The sequence below is a fragment of the Caretta caretta genome, chromosome 13, assembly GCF_965140235.1.
Source record: "Caretta caretta isolate rCarCar2 chromosome 13, rCarCar1.hap1, whole genome shotgun sequence".
NCBI lineage: Eukaryota > Metazoa > Chordata > Testudines > Cheloniidae > Caretta > Caretta caretta.
This window is the reverse complement of record NC_134218.1, coordinates 42,233,104-42,259,229: the sequence shown is the minus strand read 5'-3', so window position 1 is coordinate 42,259,229 and position 26,126 is coordinate 42,233,104. Positions and strand designations below refer to the sequence as shown.

At 48.4% G+C, this 26,126-nt stretch overlaps 1 long non-coding RNA gene and 2 gene segments (V, D, J or C); 2 read left to right on the top strand and 1 right to left on the bottom strand.

The window, feature by feature from the left end:
• The first annotated feature begins 10,902 nt into the window (after window positions 1-10,902).
• LOC142068716 (T cell receptor alpha variable 27-like) lies at window positions 10,903-11,465 on the top strand. The segment is given in 2 exon segments: window positions 10,903-10,954; window positions 11,170-11,465. Coding segments are annotated over 2 exon segments (348 nt in total).
• Window positions 11,466-15,351: 3,886 nt separating this feature from the next.
• LOC142068862 (uncharacterized) lies at window positions 15,352-18,152 on the bottom strand. The gene is made up of 2 exons (XR_012664781.1): window positions 17,521-18,152; window positions 15,352-15,859 (listed from the first exon to the last, which is right to left on the bottom strand). It is a non-coding gene; the product is annotated as an uncharacterized LOC142068862 (long non-coding RNA).
• Window positions 18,153-20,546: 2,394 nt separating this feature from the next.
• On the top strand, window positions 20,547-23,809 carry LOC125629027 (T cell receptor beta variable 5-1-like). The segment is given in 4 exon segments: window positions 20,547-21,458; window positions 21,895-22,183; window positions 23,073-23,164; window positions 23,634-23,809. Coding segments are annotated over 4 exon segments (615 nt in total).
• Window positions 23,810-26,126: the final 2,317 nt, after the last annotated feature.

Genomic DNA, 26,126 nt, shown 5'->3' with positions numbered 1-26,126 from the left:
CACCATTGCAGAGGTGTCACCTTATCTCTAGCCTGAATTTCTCTAGCTTCAGCTCCCTCTATTGGCTCTTGTCATGCTTTGTCCAGTAGATTCAAGAGCCAGTTACTCAAAAATCTCCTTCCCACATAGATGCAGAGAGACAGGGATAAAGTTACCTTTTAAGAATTATTACAAGACTGGCTTAAATCATTCTTGTAGTCGCACACTAGAGCATTGCCCTATAACTGATGTTCCTGAGCTGAAATCAGATGTCACTAGTATTTGTATTGCCCAGGAGTCCGAGTCATGAACCAGGACCACATAAACACCACCCTATACCGGAAACCTACTGACTGCTATTCCTACCTACATGCCTCCAACTTTCAACCTGACCACACCACACAATCCATCGTCTACAGCCAAGCTCTGCGATACAACCGCATTTGCTCCAACCCCTCAGACAGAGACAAACAACTACAAGATCTCTATCAAGCATTCTTACAACTACAATACCCACCTGCGGAAGTGAAGAAACAGATTGATAGAGCCAGAAGAGTCCCCAGAAGTCACCTACTACAGGACAGGCCTAACAAACAAAATAACAGAACGCCACTAGCGGTCATCTTCAGCCCCCAACTAAAACCCCTCCAACGCATTATTAAGGATCTACAACCTATCCTGAAAGATGACCCATCACTCTCACAAATCTTGGGAGACAGGCCAGTCCTTGCCTGCAGACAGCCCCCCAACCTGAAGCAATTACTCACCAGCAACCACATACCACACAACAGAACCACTAACCCAGGAACCTATCCTTGCAACAAAGCCCGTTACCAACTGTGCCCACATATCTATTCAGGGGACACCATCACAGGGCCTAATCACATCAGCCACACTATCAGAGGCTCGTTCACCTGCACATCTACCAATGTGATATATGCCATCATGTGCAAGCAATGCCCCTCTGCCATGTACATTGGTCAAACTGGACAGTCTCTACGTAAAAGAATAAATGGACACAAATCAGATGTCAAGAATTATAACATTAATAAACCAGTCGGAGAAGACTTCAATCTCTCTGGTCATGCGATTACAGACATGAAAGTTGCGATATTACAAGAGAAAAACTTCAAAACCAGACTCCAGGGAGAGACTGTTGAATTGGAATTCAACAAATTGGATACAATTAACTTAGGCTTGAATAGAGACTGGGAGTGGCTAAGTGGCTAAGTGAAAAACTTTTTCACTAAGAGGGTGGTGAAACACTGGAATGCGTTACCTAGGGAGGTGGTAGAATCTCCTTCCTTAGAGGTTTTTAAGGTCAGGCTTGACAAAGCCCTGGCTGGGATGATTTAACTGGGAATTGGTCCTGCTTCGAGCAGGGGGTTGGACTAGATGACCTTCTGGGGTCCCTTCCAACCGTTATATTCTATGATTCTATGATTCTAAGTCATTATGCAAGGTAACCTATTTCCCCTTGTTTTTTCCTACCACCCCCCCCCCCCCGGTTCCTCAGACGTTCTTGTTAAACCCTGGATTTGTGCTGGAAATGGCCCACCTTGATTATCATACACATTGTCAGGTGAGTGATTACTTTAGATAAGCTATTACCAGCAGAAGAGTGGGGTGGGGGGAGAGAAAACCTTTTGTAGTGGTAAACACCCATTTTTTTCATGGTTTGTATGTATAAGAACATCTTTTGTATTTTCCACAGTATGCATCCGATGAAGTGATCTGTAGCTCACGAAAGCTTATGCTCAAATAAATTGGTTAGTCTCTAAGGTGCTACAAGTACTCCTTTTCTTTTTGCGAATACAGACTAACACGGCTGTTACTCTGAAAACAGGACCACACTGAACAAGGCACTGTCCAAACACAGGACAGGAGATTCCCTTGCTCAGAGACCTTACTGTCTAATTAGCCTAGACTACAGAACACACTGGAATCCCATGCGTAAGTCATTCTTGTGATCGGTCTTAAAGTCACCTCAAATCATTCCTGTAGCTCTTTTCTGGCCAGTTAGGGATACTGCCTCTGATAATCAGACTCTTTACGGTGTCGCAAGTTGGGCACCCAAGAATCACAAGTCACTTCTGTAAATCTTAACCCAGGGGAGGTGATGACTTCCAGAACAACATGAACATGATGCATTCTTCTGTTCTCCTGGGGATTAGGGATGATGGAGGGACCTGATTCGTTGATCATTCTGTTTATAAATCTAAATTCCCTTTCCCACTGGGTGTAAGTTGCCAGGTTAATGTGGAGCAGAGTCTGCTGTCTTTGAGTGGCTCTGAAGGACAGGACTCCAGCCTGCCCTGCAGTTACTCCAGCTCGGCAAGAAGTGGTACCGTACCGCCAGGCCCCGGCGGAAAGCCCTGCCCTCCTGGGGATTTTGTACAAGGACGAGCATGCCATGTGGGGGCTGAATCTCAGAGCTGAGCTCCGTACCACAGAGAAGCACAGCTACCTGAACATCACCCAGGCGCAGCTGCAAGACGCAGCCACCTATCTCTGCGCAGTGGAGACACAGTGGCACAAAGGGCACCCCAGCCTGTGCAAAAGCTGTAGGCTGGTATTTTCAAAGGTGCCTAAGGGGGTTAGGAACCCCAACCCCATTGAAATTCAATGAGAGTTGTGCACCTAACTCCTTGGGGCCCTTTGAAAATCCCAGCAGAAGGACCAAAGAGTACATTTTTCAAAGGTGCCTAAGTGGGTTAGGAGCCCCTTTTCAGAAAGGGCTTAGGGGCATGTCTGTAAAGGTATTTAGGTGCTTACAGAAGGAGATAGATGCCTAGTGGGATTTTCAAAAGTGCTTAGGTGACTAATTCCCATTAATAAGGCTCCTACATGCTTTTGAATATCCCACTCAATGCTGATCTGCGTCTTTAGCTACCTAAATATCTTTAAAAAACTGTCCCTTACCTAAGCCTCTGATAGTCAAAGGGATTTAGGATGCTAAATTACCTAGGTGCTTTTGAAAATGTTACCCTAAATTCAGAAGCAGTGGATAGATTGCACCCTGGGCTTTCCTCTGATCTCAGGAAGATTGGGAAGTAAAATCTTTGCAGGTCTTGGTTTGAAGCCTTGAACTTTCTGTTGGGGGACCATTAATTCTTGGAACCTCACTGTCCAGTTTCTCTGCTGAGCCGCAGCAGATCACTACCAGCAATGAGAACAGCTATGTACCCCGTGAGCCCGGGTGGTACTAGTGAAACCAGACACTGAGGCCTTGTCTACACTACCTGCTGGATTGGCGGGCAATGATCGATCCAGTGGGGGTCGATTTATCATGTCTCGTATAGATGCAATAAATCGACAGCTGAGCACTCTCCTGTGGACTCGGGTACTCCACCAGAATGAGAAGCGCAAGCAGAGTCAATGGGAGAGCATCAACTGTTGACTAACAGCAGTGAAGACACCACGGTAAGTAGATCTAAGTACGTTGACTTCAGTCACCAGCTCAGCTGACCATGCCTGCCCAGGTACGCAAATGAGCTCTGGCGTGGAGCATACAGGAGACACTGGATCTGATTGCTGTGTGGAGAGAAGAGTCTGTGCAGGCAGAGCTCCGAACCAGCAGAAGAAATGCTGACATCTATGCCAAAATTGCACAGGGCAAGGGGGTAAAATGTTACACCAGGGAGGGACACACAGCAGCGCTGTGTGAAAATAAAGGAGCTCAGGCAAGCATACCAGAAGACAAGGGAGGCAAATAGTTTCTCTGGTGCTGAGCCACAGACATGCTGCTTCTATGAGCAGCTGCATGGGAATCTAGGCAGGGACCCCACAAGTACCCCAACACTCTCTGTGGATACCTCCCAGGGGACCCAGACGGCCATGGGCAACAATGAGGAGGACATTGTTGATGAGGAAGAGGAGGAGGAGGAGAATGTGCAGCAGGCAAGAGGAGGATCCATTCTCCCCGACAGTCAGGACCTTTTCCTAACTCTGTGGCCAGTCCCCTCCCAGGACCCACTGGTGCGGGACTGTGATGGTGAGGAAGGCACCTTTGGTGAGTGCACACTTGTAATCACACTATGGGGTTAAATGCAATTGTGATTACTCTTTAATTTGAGGTAAACTATTGGGTTACAGTGGTGGCCAGTGCAGCTATGCAAAGGGTGCTCCCTGGAAAAGCCGGTTTATGTGTCAAGAGTTTCCACACTAAAAAATGTCCCTGGGTGTGCTGGGTGTGCCCTGACATGACCTATCCTTTCGTGTGTGCTTACCATGCTTGCCTGAAAACCGAAATCTGCTGCCCAGCAATCTGCCATGTGTTGTACCTTACTGGCAGGCTCTTCTTTTAAAACAAAAAATTTGGCCAAGTACCTCATGGAATGTATTTACTGCTGTGAATTGTTTCATTCATTGCAGCAGTTAACCTTTCATTTTCAACAAGGTATGCTTTTCCTTGCAGCTGCAACATTTTCTCTGGGTGCTTCCTCCACTCCAGCACAAAGGCTGTCCCAGATTAGAAGGCGAAAAAAGCAGAGAAGGGAAGACATGTTCTGTTATTTGATGTGTTCCTCCGAGGCTGATAGGGCCCAGCTCCATGCATGGAGGCTCACACTCTCAGAGAGCATGAGCATCGACAAGAGGGCAAGAAAGCAAGCAGGGAACAAGAACGTAACACGCAAGAGGAGATGTTGTGGCTTATGGGGGAGCAAACAGACATGTTGAGGTGTCTGGTTGAGGTGCAGGAAAGTCTGCTAGTCCTTAGAGTCCCATTGCACCCAATGATGCCCTCCTCACCAAATTCCATATCCTCTTCTCCCATACAGCCTAGAATGCGGGGGTGGGGTGTCGGGGGGAAAGTTCCTTTATCCCTTGAACTCAACTCCAGGGGATGGTTTATGGAGCAGAAAGCTCTAATTCCTACAGCTTTGATTACTAGACAATGCAGTGTAATAAGCTATGTGTCCTTTCCCCTCCTTCCCTGTGTTATCCGGCCCTTAGACCTGGGTTATAATTGCTATTCACTGCTGTCTCTGTTCAGTGTTTGTTAGCATAATAAAAATGCATGAATTGAGGACAAGAGGCTCTTTATTCACTGTGCACACTGTGGTTGGTGGGGATTTAGTTTACAGGGCAGTACATGTGAAAAAGGGGGAAGGTTGGTAAGGAACAACACACAGAACTGTCACATCAGTGCTGGATCATTGATGAAACTGGTTTTCAAAGCCTCTCTGAGATGCAGTGTGCCTCAATGTGCTCTTCTTTTTGCCCTCATGTCTGGCTGCTCATAATGGGCAGCCAGGCAATCAGCCTCAACACCCCACCCCACCAGAAACTTTCCCCCTTATGTTCACAGATATTGTGGAGCACACAGCAAGCAGCAACAACAACAGGAATATTGCTTTTTCTGAGCTCTAACCAAATGGGTAAACAGCACCAGCGCCCCTTTAAATGCCCAAAGGCACATGCTACCACCATTCTGCACTTGCTCAGCCTATGGTTCCACTGCTCCTGACTACTGCCCCGGCTGCCCGTCTACGGCTTCAAGAGCCATGGGAGCAAGGGGTAGGCTGGGTCTCCAAGGATAACTATTGGCATTTCCATGTCACCAATGGTAATTTTCTGGTCTGGGAAGACCTTCTTGCAGCTTTCTGAAGATACTGGAACTCCTAAAGATGCATGCATCATGTACCTTTCTGGACCTTCCCACCTTGATGTTGGTGAAATGGCTCCTGTGATCCACTAGCACTTGCAACACCATCGAGAAGTACCCCTGAGGTTTATGTACTCTTTGGCAAGGTGGTCTGGTGCCAAGATAGCAATGTGCGTTCCGTCTATCACCCCACCACAGTTAGGGAAACCCGTTGTGGCAAAGCCATCCACTATGTCATGTACATTTCCCAGAGTCACTACCCTTCTTAGTAGCAGGGTATTGATTGCCCTGGCTATTTGGATCACAGCACCCCCTTGGTAGTTTTACCCACTCCGAACTGATTCCTGACTGACCAGCACCAATCTGGCTTTGCAAGCTTCCACAGGCCTATCGCTACTCACTTCTCAACTGTCAGAGAAGTGAGTCTCATTTTGGTATTTCTGTGCTTCACGGCTGGGGAAAACAATTTGCAAAGTTCCATGAAGGTGTCCTTACGCATTTGAAAGTTATGCAGCCACTGCTCCTCATCCCATACCCGCATCATGATGAGATCCCATCAGTCTGTGCTTGTTTCCCTGGCCCAGAAGCAGCATCCCACCTTGTCAACAAGCCTGGCTGCCACTGCCAGTATGGGCGAATTGCTCCGTTCCATGGCTTCCAGCACAGCTGTTTGTGTGGCTTCACATTCTTCCACATGGCCACTCCTGGCTAGGCTCTGCAAATACCGCAGGACAATGTGTGGGGTGTTTGTGACACTCATAGCAACAGCGTACAGCTGAGTGGGATCCATGCTTGCTGTGCTATGGCATCTGCACGAGTAACCCAGGCTTAGGCATGAAAATGATTGTTTGCCATTGCTTTCAGGGAGGGAGGGAGGGAGGAGCCAAGTGCATCATGGGAGGCTGACGATATGTACCCAAAACATGTACCTCACAAAAATGTTTTTGTCCCATCAGGCATTGGGAGCCTAATCCAGAATTCCAATCGGGAGCAGGAACTGTGGTACAGCTACTCACAGCACATCGCTCCGTTAGTCGATGCTACCCATAGTAGTGGGGATGTGCTCCGCTGACGGACTGTACATAGTGGGACATACACCATCGACGGGGGAGGGATATCTCAGTGGTTTGAGCTATTGGCCTGCTAAACCCAGGGTTGTGAGTTCAATCCTTGAGGGGGCCATTTAGGGATCTGTGGCAAAAATTGGGGATTGGTACTGCTTTGAGCAGGGGGTTGGACTAGATGACCTCCTGAGGTCCCTTCCAACCCTGATATTCTATAATTCTATGATTTTGTAAAATCGGAGGCTACATGTTGACTTTAATAAATTCAACCTAATTTTGTAGTGTAGACAAATTGGAGAGAGTGCTGAAAAGAGCCACAAAAAATTATTCAAAAGCTGGAGAAAATGCCTAACAGTGAGAGACAACCTCAATCAGCTCAATCTGTTGAGTTTAATCAAAAAGATCAAGTGATGACTTGTTCATGGTGTATAAATACCTTCCTGGGGAGAACATTCCTGGTTCTAAATGGGCTGTTTAATCTAGTGGAGAAAGGCACAGCAAGAACCAATATGTCTGGAAGTTGAAGCCAGCCAAATTCAAATTAAGCATTTAAAAAAACAGCTCTATCTCTTGATTCTTCAAACCAAGATTGGCAGCCTTTCTTTGACAGGGTTACTGGCGTAGTGGATAGGGAGAAGTTGTAGACATGATATACCTTGATTTTAGAAAGGTGTTTGAGACAATCCCACATGTCATTCTTAAAAGCAAACTAGGGAACCATTTTCTACATGAAACTATTATAAGGTGGGTGCAAAACTGGTTGAAAAGCAATATTCAAAAGAAAAGGAGTACTTGTGGCACCTTAGAGACTAACCAATTTATTTGAGCATAAGCTTTCGTGAGCTACAGATCACTTCATAGGATGCATACTGTAGAAAGTACAGAGGATCTTTTTATACACACAAACCATGAAAAAATGGGTGTTTACCACTACAAAAGGTCTTCTCTCCCCCCACCCCAATCTCCTGCTGGTAATAGCTTATCTAAAGTGATCACTCTCCTTACAATGTGTATGATAATCAAGGTGGGCCATTTCCAGCACAAATCCAGGGTTTAACAAGAACGTCGGGGGGGGGGGTAGGAAAAAACAAGGGGAAATAGGCTACCTTGCATAATGACTTAGCCACTCCCAGTCTCTATTCAAGCCTAAGTTAATTGTATCCAATTTGCAAATGAATTCCAATTCAACAGTCTCTCCCTGGAGTCTGGATTTGAAGTTTTTCTGTTGTAATAACGCAACTTTCATGTCTGTAATCACGTGATCAGAGAGATTGAAGTGTTATGAATGTTATAATTCTTGACATCTGATTTGTGTCCATTTATTCTTTTACGTAGAGACTGTCCAGTTTGACCAATGTACATGGCAGAAGGGCATTGCTGGCACATGATGGCATATATCACATTGGTGGATGTGCAGGTGAACGAGCCTCTGATAGTGTGGCTGATGTTATTAGGCCCTATGATGGTGTCCCCTGAATAGATATGTGGGCACAGTTGGCAACGGGCTTTGTTGCAAGGATAGGTTCCTGGGTTAGTGGTTCTGTTGTGTGGTATGTGGTTGCTGGTGAGTATTTGCTTCAGGTTGGGGGGCTGTCTGTAGGCAAGGACTGGCCTGTCTCCCAAGATTTGTAAGAGTGTTGAGTCATCCTTCAGGATAGGTTGTAGATCCTTAATAATGCGTTGGAGAGGTTTTAGTTGGGGGCTGAAGGTGACGGCTAGTGGCGTTCTGTTATTTTCTTTGTTAGGCCTGTCCTATAGTAGGTGACTTCTGGGAGTAGTTCTTTGTCAGACTGGGAGGGCATATCTAGTGGGGTCCCACAAGGGTCAGTCCCAGGTCCAGTAATATTATATTTCATTAATGACTTGGCTAATGGAATGGAGAGTGTGCTTATAAAATTTGCAGATGACACCAAGAGTTTGCAAGCAGTTTGGAGGACAGGATTAGAATTCAAAATGACCTCATAGTGCAGATCCCATGGGTGCTCCAGGCCTGGAGCACCCATGGGGAAAAATTGGTGGGTGCTCAGCACCCACGGGCAGCTCCCCGCCCCTCTGCCCCAGCTCACCTCTGCCTCCACCCCTGAGTCTGCCGCTGTGTCCTGCTTCTCTCCCATCCCCCCCAGCGCTTGCGCCATGAAACAGCTGTTTTGCGCTGCAAGAACTGGGATGGGGGAGGAAGGGAGTGCACTCGGGGAAGGGGTGGGGCCGGGGCGGGTATTTGCGGAGGGGTCCAATAGGGGCAGGGAGGGGGCGGAGTCAGGACGGGGCCGGGAGCCAACGAAAGTTGGCGCCTGTGAATGACCGTGACAGAGACTGGTCTGAAATCAACAAGACTAAAGTCAATAAACACCACTGAAAAGTACTTCACTTAGGAAGGGGGGGGGAGGAATCAAAAGCACAACTACAGAATGAGGAATATCTGGCTAGGTGGTTGTAATGCTGAGAAAGAGCTTGGGGTTTATAGGTGATCACAAATCGAATGTGAGTCAATAAAGGGATGCAGTTGTGAAAAAGGCTAATATGATTCTTCCCAACAGCTGTCTGGGGAGTTGAAGTCCCCCATCACCACCAAGTCCGGTGCTTTGGATGATTTTGTTAGTTGTTTAAAAAAGGCCTTATCCACCTCTTCTTCCTGTTTAGGTGGTCGGTAGTAGACCCCTACCATGACATCACCCTTGTTTTTCACCATTTTTATCTTTACCCAGAGACTTTCAACAAGTCTGTCTCCTATTTCCATCTCAACCTCAGTCCACATGTGTACATTTTTGATATATAAGACGACACCTCCTCTCTTTCTTCCCTGCCTGTCCTTCCTGAACAAACTGTATCCTTCTATACCAATATTCAGTCATGTGTATTACCCCACCAAGTCTCCCTGATGCCAACTATGTCATAGTTCTGTTTATTAACAGCATTTCACATTCTTCCTGCTTATTCCCCATACTTCTCACATTAGTGTACAAACTTCTAAGATACTGATTTGATTTCCCCCTATGTTCTATAATAGTCCTGCCATGAGTGCAGGGGCCTGGACTAGGTGACCTCTCGAGGTCCCTTCCAGTCCTATGATGTATTAGTAGCAGTGTCATATGTAAGACACAGGAGGTTATTGTCCTATTTTAGTTGTCACTGGTGAGGCCTCAGTTGGAGTCCTGTGTCCAGTTCTGGGTGCTTCATTTTTAGAAAGATGTAGACAAACTGGAGTGAGTCCAGATGAAAGCAGCAAAAATGATAAAAAGTTTAGAAAACCTGATTAATGAGGAATTTTTTTTTTAAAATGGGTCTGGTTAATCTGAAGAAAAGAAGATTGAGGAGGATGAGGATGGATTTAACAATCTTCAAACATGTTAGGGGCTGTTATAAAGAGGACGGTGATCATTGTTGTCCATGTCCAAGGAAGCTGGGAAGAAGTGATAGCCTAAATCTGCAGGCAGGGAGATTTAGGTCGCATATTAGGAAAACCTTTCCAACTATAAAGGGTAGTTAAGCTCTGGAATAGGCTTTCCAGGGAGATTGTGGAATCCCCATCACTGGAGGTCTATAAGGACAAGTTGAAGGAACACCTGTCAGGGATGGTCTAGGTTTACTCAGTCCTGCCTCAGCACAGGGGGAGAACTAGATGAATTCTTGAGGTCCATTCCAGCCCCTCTATGATTCTGTGATCCTTTGAAGATACTTTAGGCAAACACAAGTTTTGGGCAAAAACATGGGTAACTGGATGAAATTTAATGGCCTGTGATATAGCTACACAGGAGACCAGACTAAAGTACTCTTGTGGACTTAAACTCTATGAATAAGAATCAGTTGGACAGTATTATTAATGGGACTTGTGCTCCTGAATCCCCTATGTACTTTGGATAAATCTCTCTCTACATCTTTAGTTTGATAATTGAGAGGAGTCATTTCCTCATGGAGGCTGCCTAAGGGATTTGGACATCCAGTTCTGGTAGAGGTCAATGGGAGTTGGGCACCTGACTCCCCTTTGAAAAGAACTAAATATTTCTGCACCCGCTTATGCACTTGGCCACAAGGGGGCAGCCCTCACAAGGTGAAGGGCCCTGAGCGAAGGAGTTCTCTGCAGGGACACAGGGCTGTGATGGGAGAGAAGGGGCTGGTCGCTGATTGGCTTGGCACACGAGGGGGGAGAAGAACTTGTCCGATCCCTCCAGCACAGGAGACCCCAACACACCTGCCAGCCCCAGGGAGAACCCAGCAGCGTCCCCGCGCTCTGGGCTGTCAGGCAGCGCAGGGATGGGCAGGCCGCGGGGGCTGTCGTGGGTGATCCAGCTAATGCACCTGTGGGGTAAGGGCTGGGGAGACAGAACCCCTGGTTACTAGCAGGGAGCCGGGGCTGGATTTCATTGACTGTGTGGTGGGGAACAAGGGAATGAAATGGAGAGATCGGTCGGTCTGTCCCCCCGCAGCCTGTCTCTCTTCCCACCCCACTCCGCGGTTCTCGGGGGCAAGTGGCTCGTGGCAGCTTCTGACTTGCTTCCCCCTTGTCTCCGTTATTCCCAGTGGCCAGCGGACAGCTCTCTGTGGAGCAGAGCCCGGAATGGCTGGATGTCTCCGAGAGGCAGAATGGCATCGTGACCTGCACTTACTCCAGCGCTGTCCAAAGTTTACACTGGTACCGGCAGGCTCCCAGGGAGCGGCCCCTTTTCCTGCTGATGCTGTTCGGCAAGGGGAACCAGACACAAGAACCGAATTTCGCTGCGGATCACGATCCGGGGCAGAAGCGGAGCTCCCTGCACATCCACGGCTGCCGGCTGGGGGACACCGCCCGCTACCTCTGCGCCGTGGAGACCCAGTGACACAGGGGGCAGCGTAGCCTGTACAGTAACTGTGGGTGTGACCCGGGAGGGGGCTGCGGGGCGCTGGGGGCGCGCCGGGCAGTGTGGGACAGAGGCCCGTGGGCAGACAGGGACAGGAGTTTATAGCCCTGGTGAGGGGGAGGCTCCCTGGTTAGGGCGGTGGGGGGGGGGGGGGGACCGAGGAAACATGGTTTCGGCTCCCAGCTCTACCGGAGGTGGTTTGACCTTGGCCATGAAGGCAGCATTTCCCCAGGAGCCCCAGGGAGCGGTCGATGCTTCTATGCCCGAGGCCTCACCGCTCGTGTCTGGGTCTGGTGTGACAGGGGACTTCGCCTGGCTACTTCGTTGGCTGCCGGGTCCATTCCCAGCTGTGTTTTCTCTGGGCTCCAGGCTCCAGCCAAGTCATTCAGCAGTTCACTCCCCTTTCTGGGCTAACAAATGGGGCAAATTAACGTCCTCAGCAACTGTCCAAACAGCTTTTCTGCCCCTGCCTCCTCTGGGCCCACTGAAGTCCTCTGCTTCTTGGCCCTGCTTCCTCTTCTCTCTTTTCTTGCCCACCGTAATGCCCTGCTGCTTCCCTTCGCCAGCGACTCCAGCAGTTAAGCTCCGAGGAACTCCTCGCTTCTTTCGGGCCCAATCTCAGGGATCCCCATCAGGAGCAGCCTGGGTCTCTGTCTCCTGTTGCAGGCCCTATCTCAGGGACCCCCCCTCCCCACAGGAACCTACCCTACAGTCTAAGGGTAACTCAACCTGACAACCACATGCTCTTCCCACAGAGGGCCTCCCCTCACACCTCTCTCCAGGACCGTCTCTCCATTAATGAGCGCCCTGCCCTATTTAAATAGTGCTCTGCCTGCTTCACCACCGCAACTGGGGCTTGGGGGGGGGGGGGTCAGCCTTTCTAATTAACCCCCATTACACCCAGCAGGGGTCACTAATGAGCCCTTATGTTGCCTGGTCATGAGAGAGCTGGTAGCTGAAACTAGCTTGCTGCAAAGGGCCGGCCAGCCTATGACGCTGCCCAATCCCCTTTGAAACTTTCTTATTATTGATAAATTGGGTGTGGTGGTGCTAGGCGCCGTACAAAGAAGCGACTCGTGCAAGGTCACATAGGAGGCCAGAGCCAAGATTGTCAGAGCATTTTATAGGAATTAGATGCTTATCTCCCATAGGCACCTTGGAAAAAATCCAACCCTAATCTCCCTGGGTTTCAGTTCCCCATCTGTATAATGGAGGTGGCGAATAATACTTTCTCTGTCTGTCTTTTCTATTTAGAGTGTAAGTTTCTTAGAGCAGGGACTGTCTCTGTATATCCGTGCAGTGCCCAGCAAAAGAAGGCTCTGTTCTCAGTTGGGCTTCCAGGTGCTATTATAATGTCAAAAGACAGTAAATGATACCGACAGCAGCTCTGAATGTGTAATTCGGTTTCATATATGCTACGTGACCAAAGGCCAGATCAAAGGCAAACATTTTTTAACAGTGAGGATAGTTCATCATAGGAACAACCTGCCAAGGGGTGTGAGGGATTCTCCACCCCTTGAAGTGTTTATATCGGATTTGGATGGGACACCTGATAATTCATGGGATGGTGTGGGTGACTCAGGGTTGGCCTCAGTGCCCCAGCAAGGTGGTAGGGGGCGCTGTGCTGCAGGCAGCAGGGTGGGGGCTCTTTATGGGGCTCTCTTCCCTGAGAGCTAGTGCTCACCCCAGTGTGACACTAGGGGGCGCTGTTCTGCAGGGGGCAGGTGGAGGAGCTCAGGCGGGAGGGCCCCCCTTTTAGCCAGTTCTGATTGCAATCTGCCAGTGGGGTGATGGTGTCACTCAGTCAGTCGTTAACTCTGCCAGGAAGTTTGGCTCTGCTGCCAATCTACAATCAATCAGGAAACACTCTTTGCTTTTCTGCAGCAGAGAAGTCACAGACACGTCGGTTGTCATGTCGAGGGCCATGCAGCAGCCTGAGAGCTAACACGACTTCTGGTGCAGAAGAAGAGAGAAGTGTGATACTGAGGCAGGAGGAAAATCTTTTCATTATGAAGGAACAAAACCTACTCTGGGCTGTGACCGCTTTGGTATTACTTGGTAAATAGAGACTCTACAATTGGAATCTTCTTAACTCAGAGCCAGAATAGACTGGACTGGAAGTGAGGGTTGGGGAGACTCGGTGAACTGGGCAGGGATTTTCAAAGGGAGGTTTTGGGTACCTAGTTTTCTTAGGCTCCTTTGAAAAATCTCAGCCTGAAGCTTTGATAAACCTTGGATGAAGGGGATGGATCACTTGATGATAACCTGTTCTGTTCATTTCTTCTGGGGCACCTGGCACTGGCTCCTGTCGGAAGACAGGACACTGGGCTAAATGGACCTTTGGTCTGACCCAGTCTGGCCGTTCTTATGTTCTTATGTAATGGGAAAATATCACAATGCTGCCCAGTCCTTGGGCCATTCTTCCCATGGGTAAAATGTTCCAATGGAAATTACTGGGAATCTGAGTAAAACTGATGGTGGGGTTGGAATAGTAATAAATAATAATAGCATATAATAATAATAATTAATAAATATTTACCAATAATTAATCAGCAGCAACAGCCAATGATTTCTACCTCGGGGTAGTTGCTGTGCAACGAAAATAAGTGTCAGTGCCTGATCCAAGATGACGATGAAGAAGAAGATTATTATCATCATCAGGATAATCAATGAGGGATGCGCTCCATAAATCAAGTCAGGGGCAACATTCTACGACTGACCTCTCCCTCACCCACTCTGTGTAACAGGCTCCAGCATGGAAGATGCGGTAACGCAGACCCAGCCGGCGGCGTCGGGCGTGGAGAGTGGGTCTGTGACCTTTGACTGCGCTTACGAAACTGACGCTAGCTATTATTGGAAACTGTGTATTTTACAACAGATTGTTGTATGGATAGATGATACACATGGCAGGACAGATAGACGTGGATAGATAGGAGCATTCAGAAATTAGAGAGAGGCAACAGCAGAAAGAAAGGTAAATAGATGCACAGATAGACAGGGAGAGAGACAGAACAACATAAGAACGGCCATACTGGGTCAGAGCAAAGGTCCATCTAGCCCAGTGTCCTATCTTCTGACAGTGGCCAGTGCCAGGTGCCCCAGAGGGAATGCACAGAACAGGGAATCATCCAGTGACCCATCCCCTGTCACCCATTCCCAGCGTCTGGTGGATAGACAGACATTAGGTTAAACAGGTACTGTAACACTCTAATATACATTATTTTAGTTGCTATCGTTTTATTTCCCTGCAGTCTCCTGCTGTGAGGCCCAGTTGGTTCAGAGACCTGAGTCACTGGTTGTTTAGGAAGGCGACATCTCCACCGTGACCTGGACTTACACCAGCGCTTACCAAACCTTCCACTGGTACCAGCTGCTCCCCCGGAGAGGGCTCTCCCACCGTTGACTGTCAATGGTAGAGAGGAAGCCACTGATGGGTGGTTCATGGGCGAGCACCTGGAGGATTTGAAAAGCAGCTCTCGGCACAGCTCAGACTCCTAGTTGGGGGACTCAGGCCCCTACTTGTGTGGGGCAGAGGCACAGCGACCCAAGCTGGGCTTAGCGTAAAAACCCTCATTCTCTGCAAGGCAGCTTGGTGGGGGAGATGCAGGCGCAGAGTTCCCCAGCTGGTGTGAATGCATCATAGCTCAGCTGGAGTCAATGGGCCAGATCCCCAGCTGGTGTATAAAGACACAGAGAAAGTCCCTGCCCCCAAGATCTCACAAGCTATAGGAGCTAGAGAGAGAAAGGCAGAAAGTGGAAAGAGAGTCAAAGGGAGGGGAAGGGGGTTTCCCAAGGTTATACAGACGGGGATAGAACCAGCAGCCCTGAACCCCATTCCAGCTGGTTATCCACCAGACCACACTGCTTATCAAATGCACTGACTTTATTGGCACCACTGTGGGTTTACATTCACTGACGTAACCAGATATAGGGCTGGGAGTCCTCGTGCTGTTCTTTCCCTCTTGACACTCCTTAAAACCTATGGCCACACACATTAAAAGCAACGGGTTAATCCTGGAGGGGAACTTTTCTTTAGGAAATGGAATTTTACAGGGAAAAGTCCCTTCTCTGGACCACATGGCATCATCCACCGTTTTCAGCAATGGAAGAATCCACCGGCAGCGAAGGGAAAAACGCCCCCAGCTTTTGGGAAGTGCAGCTCCCTTGGGACAGAGATGATGGGTCAGTTTCCGGCTGGCCCTGGGTCCGGCTGCGGTTTTGGCTGTTCTCCTCCAGAAGGCACCGCAGCACAGTCAGCGTGGCTCTCCATAGACAGAGCGCACCAGTTTATTCCAGCCTCTGGTGTCCCGTGGCGGAGTTCTCCTGCCAGCCCCTCATACGTGGTGAGGCATGTGGGGGCTCAGCCAGGGGCGCTGGAACAATGTGTACAGTGGGGTGCTGAGAACCATTGAACCAAACTGTAAACCCTGGATCTGATGGAAACCACTTCAAGCCAGGGGGTGCAGCAGCCCCCACTCTCCCCCCAGCACCCTTAGTTCCAGCACCTGTGGGCTCAGCGGCAGGGCAGGTATTGAGGGGAGGGGAGGCTCATGCTTGGCCCCTCCTCCAGCTGTGACATCACTGCCTGATGTCTGACCTTCACCATTCAGACACCGGCTCTCTCGCCTCCCTCGGCCCAGGGCTGCAGGTGGAGGAGAAGAGCTGCCGCCTGGGTGACTCTCTCCCAGGCTGGCTGGAGAGAAAAGCGACGGCTCCCTGCAGAAGAGCCGAGACGCTGGGGGGATGGTCACGATCCCGGGCTCAGCCATTGTGCTGATTTGGCTTTTCAGTGAGTACAATTCCAAATCCCATTTCTGAAAGATTCTCCACATGCCTCCCCCTTCATTACTGGTGCCGAGAGATTAAACAGACCTTCCTCCTCCTCCTCCTCCTCTGCAATAAGGGATGCTCTCAGGCAGGGATTTAGGTGCCCAAATCCCACTGGAATTGAATTTCAATGGATTCTGGGAATCTAAATAAAGGGGAGGGTGATCTGTTGTGCTCCTTGTCCACAGAGTATGGGACAAGAAATAACTGGCTTAGTTTGCAGGAAGGGAGATTTAGATTAGATGTTAGGAAAACCTTTCTAACTATAAGGAGAGTGGAGCTCCAGACAGATTAAGTAGGGAGGCTGTGGGATCCCCATCGCTGGATGTTTGAAGATCAGGTTAGACAAACACCTGTCAGGGGTGGTCTCATGGCCAGGGGGGAGCACTGCAGGACCTCTTGAGGTCAGCCTGACATTTCTATGATTCCATGAAATCTCTGCAGATCCTTAAAAACCCCTTGAACAAAGAACTCCCCTCAGTGACAGCATCCTCCGACTAACCTCTCTTTCCCCCTCTCCTTGTGCCAGGCTCCAGCATGGAAGATGCTGTAACTCAGACCCAGCCTTCAGTGTCAGGGGTGGAGCGCGAGCCCGTTTCCCTGGACTGCACTTATGAAACAGCTGCTAGCAGTTATTATTTGTATTGGTACAAACAGCCCCCTGGGGAAAGCCTTCTTTTCCTTTCTTGGCAACATTCTGGAGGAACAAAGAGGAATGAGGCCGGGGAGAGATTCTCTGTTAATTTGGAGAAGTCCAAAAGCTCCGTCAGTTTGAGAATCACAGCTCTGGAGTTGGGGGATGCGGCCATGTACTTCTGCGCTTTCAGGAGAGACACTGTGTTGAAATTCATACGGAGCCCTGAACAAAAACCTGACACCTCTCCGCTACTGTAAGAAACTGACTCCTGCAGGTGAAGTTAGGAGGCGAGCACGGGCAGGAAAGGGGTGAGGGGGTGGGGGTCGGGGGAGGGCTATGAAGTGGGGTAAGACCTGCCACAGCTGGGTTCCTGGAGATGAAAACGTCTTCCTGATTTCTGGGAAAAGGCGGCACCACAATGGTACTCAGAAATTCGCCGCAAAGAGGAGATGGAACAAGACAAAAGCAGAATAAGATCCCATGGCTGGAAGCCGGAGAGAGACAAATTTAGATTAGAAAGAAAGTGCACATTTTTAACAGTGAGGGTAATTAAACACTGAAACAACTTACCAGGGGACACGGTGGATTCTCCATCTTTTGAAATCTTGAAATCAAGACTGGGTGTCTCTCCTCTAGTCAACCACAAGATATGGGCTGGGTACAAGAATCACAAGTATAATTCTCTGGCCTTTGTTAACGCAGGAGGTCAGACTACATGATCACAAAGGTCTCTTCTCACTTTAGGATCCATGCATCAAGCAATGTATTAATATCTCACGGGGGTGGGGGCGAAGGCTGGGATGGATTCCTTCTGGCGTTAGGGACCCCAATTCTAATTAAAACCAATGTATGCTTGGCATCTAAATCCCCTAGGCTGCTTTGGAAATGCAGCTGAAATTCCATCCTGGGTTGACACTTAACCGCACTTGAGCTTTCAGTGTATGGACTTAATTGGGACCTGGGGCTCGCACTGGCCCCTCTGCATAGGGAAAAACATCACCATATGGGCAGAAGAGCTGAGTCATTCCTGGAAAGAGAGTTCCCAGATTTATATTGCGGCTGGCATTTTCAAAAGGGCCTCGAGGATTTAGATTATCGTATTCCATTAAAATTCAAGAGAGGATTTGGGAGTATAAATCCCTTGGGCTATTTTGGAAATCACAACGTGGATGCTCAGTCTGCATTAATTTTAATGGGAATCAGACATCTAATTCCTGTAGGCTGATTTCAAAATCTCAGCCTGCCTTTTCAAGTCACAAGGAAATACAAACTGCATTGAAAGTGGACGGTTCCCCTTTACCTAAAAACAGAGCTTCCTCAGGCCATGCTGGATTGATCTGAAAGGAAATTGTGATTAAAAATGGGGCAAACCCCGGGCTGAAAGCAAACAACAGGCTTGTGATCATGCCAGATCATCTGGCGGCCATTTCGTTCCAATTTGACAGCTGCAGGAATTAATGGAATATGGTGCAGGAGTTTTCCCCACTGTTTTACTATTAAATATAAAGGCACATCCTCATTTCAGTCTGGGCATTGAAATGTTGTTTAGACACACAACTACTTATGTGTTTCACAGACACACACAAAATCTGTCACACAAACAAACTCACAAAGGCTCTCTCTTTCCCTCTCTCTTACATACACAAATTCATACATATGTGAACTCACAATTCACGCAAACAAAGCCACTCACACCCATAATAACATATATACCAAAGTTGCTCTTTCGTACATCAAACACCCACAGTCACTCACACACACACGTCCAAATTCTCTCATTGCCACACTCACAAAATGACACACTCACTCACACACAAACTAGCACATATACCAAAATCACTCACATGCAGATCAGACACAAATGCACACTCTCAAAATCTCAGATATAACAAACTCACCTCACTCTGCTCTCACTCACAGAGGTAGCTGCTTGAGTCCCCCAGCTGGGAGTCGGTGATGTGCAGAGGGCTGCATTTCCCATCTTCCAGGGGCTGCCCCACTAACCGCTGCTCGGTAACATTCTCCTGAGGCCAGCAGGTTATGAACCCATGTTCTGTTGAATTCAAGGTTGGGATTGCCAAAGACAGCTATAGGATCTAGGTAGCCAAACTTCACTGAAATTCAACAGGACATGGGTTCCTAACTCCCTTGGGTCCTTTGAACATCCCAGGCTAAATCCATTCATGTCTGTGGGGTGCTGAGATACTGCGGGACTTGGATTGGGGGAGAGAGAGAAAGAGACAAAAGCACCTTTTAAAATATTTTCAAATGAGCCCAAGGGAATTAGGTGCTCAACTCACAGTGGGATTCAAGGGAAATTGGACTACTAACTTCCTCAGAAATCTTTGACCATTCCAGGCTAAAACTGTCTGAATTAGGTATTTCTCTGGCCCATAGTGTCTACCCACCTCACAATCTTCACTTTATTTGTCCATACAACACCCCTGCGAGGTGGGAAAGTTACCCCCATTTTATGGCTGGGGATCTGAGGAAGAGAAGGGCAGATTTTTAAAGGTCTTTAGGTACCTAGTGGGATTTTTCAGAAGTGCCTCAGTGCCAAACACCCTTTGAAATCAGTGGGGGTTAGGGTTCCTGGGTGTGTCTGAAAACCCCACTAGCCATTCCTTTAAAAACATGGCCCTGAGTGACTTTCCCAATTCCCAAAGCCCCCAGAATGCCTGGGGTGGAGGAAGGACTCGAACCCAGGCCTTGGCTAACATTAGAGCCCCTGGACCCTCCTGCCTCCTCGCAGCGGGTGCTGTTGAGATATTCCCAAGGAAGCCCCTCGTGCTGGGTGCCTTTGTCCGCGCTGGGGCTGTACAGCTGTGGGAGGGCAGCTGAGCTTGTGCAGGAGCAAGCTGAGGCTGCCACAGGACCCTAGGCTGGGGGTGTCACATGCTGTGTCTGAGGAGAAAAGGAAAATCAGGCCGAGATGAGCCAGGCACCATTGCACGCCAGTGCCCGGCTGCTACCGGTGCCAGAAATTCACCTCACCGCCCTGGGAATCAAGAGGCTGCAAAGCCCCTGGGTCTTTCTTCCTTTGCACTGTAAGTTTCTGCTCAGAACACTCTGGGCTCCTCCAAGGCAGCTGCTTCGCTTGTAGGACATTGAGGCAGAAATGAGTGGAGACGTATTTGATTCAGTTCCCTGCTCTGTTTGATTCAGAGTTACACCACCTATATATGGGAAAGAGGGGGCTGCCAATGGGACACACTCCGTGTCTGATCTACTTACAGAGTCATCTTGTCCCGGGGTTCTTTGTTAGCATTTCTTGCCTCTTTTCAGACTGGGGAAGATTCTAGGTGGAGAGAGATAGGGTGCATGGGTCAATGGATGGACGGAAAGGTGCTTCAGAGGGAAGGATAGGGAGATAGCACATAGGGAAGAATGGTCAGATAGGTAGACAGGCAAAGTAACACACTCTCACCTACACTTGAATGCTACATTTCAACTGTTCTTTTGTTTCCCTTCAGTCTCCTGATGGGAAGCCCAAGTGGATCGGAGCCCCCAGTCGCTGGTTACTGGGGGGGGGGGGGGTTCTCCACCCTGTCCTGCGCGTTCACCACCAAGTACCAAACCTTCCACTGGTACCAGCCGCTCCCTGGGCGAGGCCTGACCTACCCGCTGGCCGTGAGCCCTCAGGACAACGCTACCGAGCAGCGGTTCGTGGGGCAGCCCCTGGAAGATGGGAAACGCAGCCCTCTGCACATCACCGACTCCCAGGTGGGGGACTCAGGCAGCTACCTCTGTGCAGTGAGAGCAGAGTGACACAGGCAGAGCGGGGCTCAGGGCAAAAACCCTCATCCTCTGACAGGCAGCTGGGCCGAGGAGCTGCAGGGACGGATCCGCAGCTGGTGTAAAGTGGCTGTTGCTCCACTGGAGTCACTGAATCAGACCCCCCAGCTGGTGCAAATCAGCAATATCTTCATTTACATCACTGGGCCAGATCCTCATCTGGTGCGACTCAGACGCTCTCGATTGGAGCTAATGGGGCAGGTCCTCAGGGGAGTAAATCAGCTGTAAACTCCACTGGAGTAAAGGGGTGCAGCTGTGTGTGGACGGCTCTATATCATTCCCATGAACGTTTAGTTGGGATTCCCCTGCAGCAAATAATGCCCCCTCCCCCTCTTCCCCCCCGCTTCTCTAACCGGACAGCAGATGGCGCTAGAGGGCTCACCCTCCTCCCCTGCAGACCCTGGTTAATTCCCGCAGCCTGAGGTCCGGGCTGTCCTCAATGTCCCCAGCCCAGCCCAGGTCACAGAGCTGCCGTTCCTCCCCGGGGCACACAATGAAACGGCAGCCTCTGTAGGCGGAGAATCCTTCCCCTTGAGAAGGCTGAAACCTGAGGGGAGGGAGAATTCTCATTTCCACTGGCCTCCTGAAAACCTTCCACGGATTGACTCTGCCTCGGTATATTCCTCTGCAAGGGAGAGAAGAAACGGAGCTCACCATGGCCTCAGGGAGTGGAACTGCTCTGTGGAGCCTTCTCCTCACCTTTGCTTTTCTCTGTGAGTGAAACAAATATTTTCTCATTTTAAAGGGTAAAAAGATGCAGACTCTTAGACGTCAGTGGGGGGCAAGACCTCTTAAATGGATATATCTAAGAGCTAATGCACCCCTAAGGAGAGAGGGGTCTGCAAATATCTCAGCCTCTGTTCTATTTAAACAGTAATATTTATTTGGAGTTATTTGTTAACATTTCTTGTCCTGCTTTTTTTAAGATTCGGGGAGAGTACAGAGAAAAATAAACAGATGTTGATGGAAGGATCTATATCTGTATACCTATCTGTATCGATATATCCACGTGTAGTTATAGATATTGGGGATGGAACAATAGAAGGATGGGTGGAGGCTGAAGAAGGAAGGCTGGATAGATACATCCACAGATAAACAGGCAACTCGCATGCTCTTCATGTTAACTGCTATTATTTTGTTTCCCTCCAGTCTCCTGCTGCGAAGCCCAAGTGGTTCAGAGCCCCGAGTGGCTGGTTACAGGGGACGGGAAGGTCTCCACCATGTCCTGCTCTTTCACCAGCGCTTACCAAATCTTTTACTGGTACCAGCAGCTGCCTGGGCAAGGGCCGACCCACCTGCTGACCGCGAGGTCTAATGACAATGTCACTGTGGGGAGGTTCATAGGCGAGCGCCTGGAAAACGGGAAACGCAGCTCTCTGCACATCACCGACTCCCAGTTGGGGGACTCAGGCAGCTACCTCTGCGCGGTGGATGCACAGTGACACAGGCAGAGCTGGGCTCAGGGCAAAAACCCTCAGCCTCTGACAGGCAGCTTGGCGGACGAGGTGCGGGGCAGATCACCAGGTGGTTTAAAGCAGCGCAATTGCATGGCAGCCAAGGGGACAGATGCTCAGCTGTTATAAATGGGCAGAGCTCCATTGGAGTCAATGGGCCATATCATAAGGACACGGAGATTGGCACCGAGGTTGCAGATCCTGGGACAGCTGTGTGAAGATCAGCCTAAATCTGGTGTCACTCCACATGTGCTCATTGTGGTGACTAGATCACAACAAATAAAAAAAAAACATTTTCTTTCCTTTTTTTCCTCCACTTTCTACAGCAAAGTTTATTACTAAACATAACTAGAGAGAAACCATCTTCCTGTGAGCTGTAGCTCACGAAAGCTCATGCTCAAATAAATTGGTTAGTCTCTAAGGTGCCACAAGTACTCCATTATGGGTAGCTATCCCAGCATGCAAGTGACTGAAACATGCTTTTCTAATGGGGGGCGTGGGGTGGAGTGTGACAGGGAGTGTGTTGTGTGTATGTGGGGGGGAGAGTGGGTTGGGGGGAGAGAAAGTTGGTTTTTGGGGGGCTGAGAGCATGTCAGCATGCTGTCTTGTAAGCTCACACAGCCGCAGACTCCCCTCCCCCCACCTCTGTCTCACACACAGCATTCCATGCTAGTGGCTTGCTTTGTCTCGGAGCAGATAAGCAGCCGGATGTCAGAAACGGAGCTTTCAAAGGGCACATCCACATTCCTGCAGCGATTCAAAAACAATGACAAGAGTGGCCACTTGACTTAAGGGGATTATGGGACTTTGCCGGAGGCTGATCAGAGAGCAGCAATGCAACACCTCGTTCACACTGGCTCCATGGCGCTCCAGCTGGGGCACAGCAACCATTATTCCAGTCGCCGAGGTGGAGTACCAGCAGCATCAGAGTCAGAGCACTCTGCGTGCCTTGCCAGTGTGGACAGGTAGTGAGCTAGTGCGCCCCTTTATTGCACTGTAACTCGTAAGAGTAGCCAAACCCTCAGATTCCCATGTGGTATTGCTGGGCATTATCCCCCACTCCCCCGCCGGTATTTATTAATTTTCACCTGTGTCCGGGTGTCCTTCTTGATGACACTTCACGCTGCTGCTGCTGCTGATAGTTTCCCTGTCTATGTCTGGAGGATTTTCATGCTCTGTTTTTATTTTATTCCCAGGCGTAGTGGTGGATGCAAAGGTTTCTCAGCCTGCTGCGCTGTCTTTCCTGGTGTGGGGCGGGGCTGACCTCCCCTGTAACCACAGTGTAGCAGGCTACAAAAGAAAATTATTTGGTACTATCAGAACCCTGGAGCTGCCGCTTGAGCTGTGATCTCTGGCTACAACTCTGCCGAACTGAACCTCACCTGCTCTCATGCCTCAATCAAGATGAATGACAACGTGTTTTGGTACCAGCAGTTCCTGAACCGAGGACCACAATACATAGCTTCTGGTACCAGGAAATCATTAATAGCCCCAAGCCCGAGGGAGCTTTGCACATCCCCATAGACAGAAAATCCAGCACCCTGGTCTTACACATGATGAGGCTGGCAGATGCGGCGGTGTATTACTGTGCTGTGGAAAACACAGTGTGACAGCCAGGTCTAAGAAAAATCCTCTCAGGAGAGAACGTAAGAACAAAAGAATGGCCATACTGGGTCAGACCAGAGGTCCACCCAGAGCAGTATCCTGTCTACTAACTTTGGCCAATGCCAGGTGCCCCAGAGGGAGTGAACCTAACAGGTAATAATCAAGTGATCTCTCTCGTGCCATTCATCTCCAGCCTCTGACTAATAGAGACTAGGGACACCATTCCTTACCCATCCTGGCTAATAGCCATTAATGGACTTAACCTCCATGAATTTATCCAGTTCTCTTTTAAACCCTGTTATAATCCTAGACTTCACAACCTCCTCAGGCAAGGAGTTCCACAGGTTGACAGTGTGCTGAGTGAAGAAGAACTTCCTTTTATTTGTTTTAAACCTGCTACCCATTAATTTCATTTGGTGGTCCCTAGTTCTTATATTATGGGAACAAGTAAATAACTTTTCCTTATTCACTTTCTCCACACCACACATGATTTTATATACCTCAATCATGTCCCCCCCTAGTCTCCTCTTTTCCAAACTGAAAAGTCCTACCCTCTGTAATCTCTCCTCATATGGGATCTGTTCCAAACCCCTAATCATTTTAGTTGCCCTTTTCTGAACCTTTTCTAATGCCAGTATATCATTTTTGAGATGAGGGAACAGCCAGTATTGCTTATGCTGTATTCAAGATGTGGGCATACCCTGGATTTATATAAGGGTAATAAGATATTCTCTGTCTTATTCTCTATCCCTGTTTCAATGATTCCTAACATCCTGTTTGCTGTTTTGACTGTCGCTGCACACTGCATGGATGTCTTCAGAGAACTATCCATGATGACTCCAAGATCTTTCTCCTAAATTAGCCTCCATGCATATTGTATGCATTACTTTACATTTATCCACATTAAATTTCATTTGCCATTTTGTTGCCCAGTCACTTATTTTTGTGAGATCTTTCTGAAGTTCTTCACAGTCTGCTTTGGTCTTAATTATCTTGAGCAGTTTAGTATCATCTGCAAACTTTGCCACCTCACTGTTTACCCCTTTCTGCAGATCATTTATGAATAGGTTGAATAGGATTGGTCCTAGGACTGACCCTTGGGGAACACCACTAGTTACCCCTCTCCATTCTGAAAATTGACCATTTATTCCTACCCTTTTTTCCCTGTCTTTTAACCAGTTCTCAGTCCATGAAAGGATCTTCTCTCTTATCCCATGAGAACTTAATTTACATAAGAGCCTTTGGTGAGGGACCTTGTCAAATGCTTTCTGGAAATCTAAGTACACTATGTCCACTGGATCCCCTTTGTCCATATGTTTGTTGACCCCCTCAAAGAACTCTATTAGTTTAGTAAGACACGATCTCCCTTCACAGAAACCATGTTGACTTTTGTGTATCAATTTATGTTCTTGTAGGTGTCTGACAATTTTATTCTTTACTATTGTTTCAACTAATTTTCCTGGTATTGATGTAAGACTTGCCGGTCTGTAATTGCCAGGATCACCTCTAGAGCCTTTCTTAAATATTGGCGTTACATTAGCTATCTTCCAATCATTGGGTACAGTAGCTGATTTAAAGGACAGGTTACAAACCATAGTTAATAGTTCCACAATTTCACATTTGAGTTCTTTCAGAACTCTTGGGTGAATGCCATCTGGTCCTGGTGACCTGTTACTGTTAAGTTTCTCAATTAATTCCAAAACCTCCTCTACACTTCAATCTGTGACAATTCCTCAGATTTGTCACCTACAAAAGATGGCTCAGGTTTGGGAATCATCCTAACATCCTCAGCTGTGAAGACTGAAGCAAAGAATTCATTTAGTTTCTTCGTGATGACTTTATCATCTTTAAGTGCTCCTTTTGTATCTCGATCGTCCAGGGGCCCCACTGGTTGTTTAGCAGACTTCCTGTTTCTGATGTACTTAAAAAACCTTTTGTTATTACCTTCTGAGTTTTTGGCTAGCTGTTCTTCAAACTCCTTTTTGGATTTTCTTATTACATTTTAAAATTTAATTTGGCAGTGTTTATGCTCCTTTCTACTAACCTCACTAGGATTTGACTTCCACTTTTTAAAAGATGCCTTTTTATCTCTCACTGCTTCTTTTACATGGTTGTAAAGCCACAGTGGTTCTTTTTTAGTTCTTTTACTGTGTTTTTTAATTTGGGGTATACATTTAAGTTGAGCCTGTATTGTGCTGTCTTTGAAAATGGTCCATGCAGCTTGCAGGGATTTCCCTCTAGTCACTGTACCTTTTAATTTCTGTTTAACTAACTGCCTCATTTTTGCATAGTTCCCCTTTCTGAAATTAAATGTCACAGTCT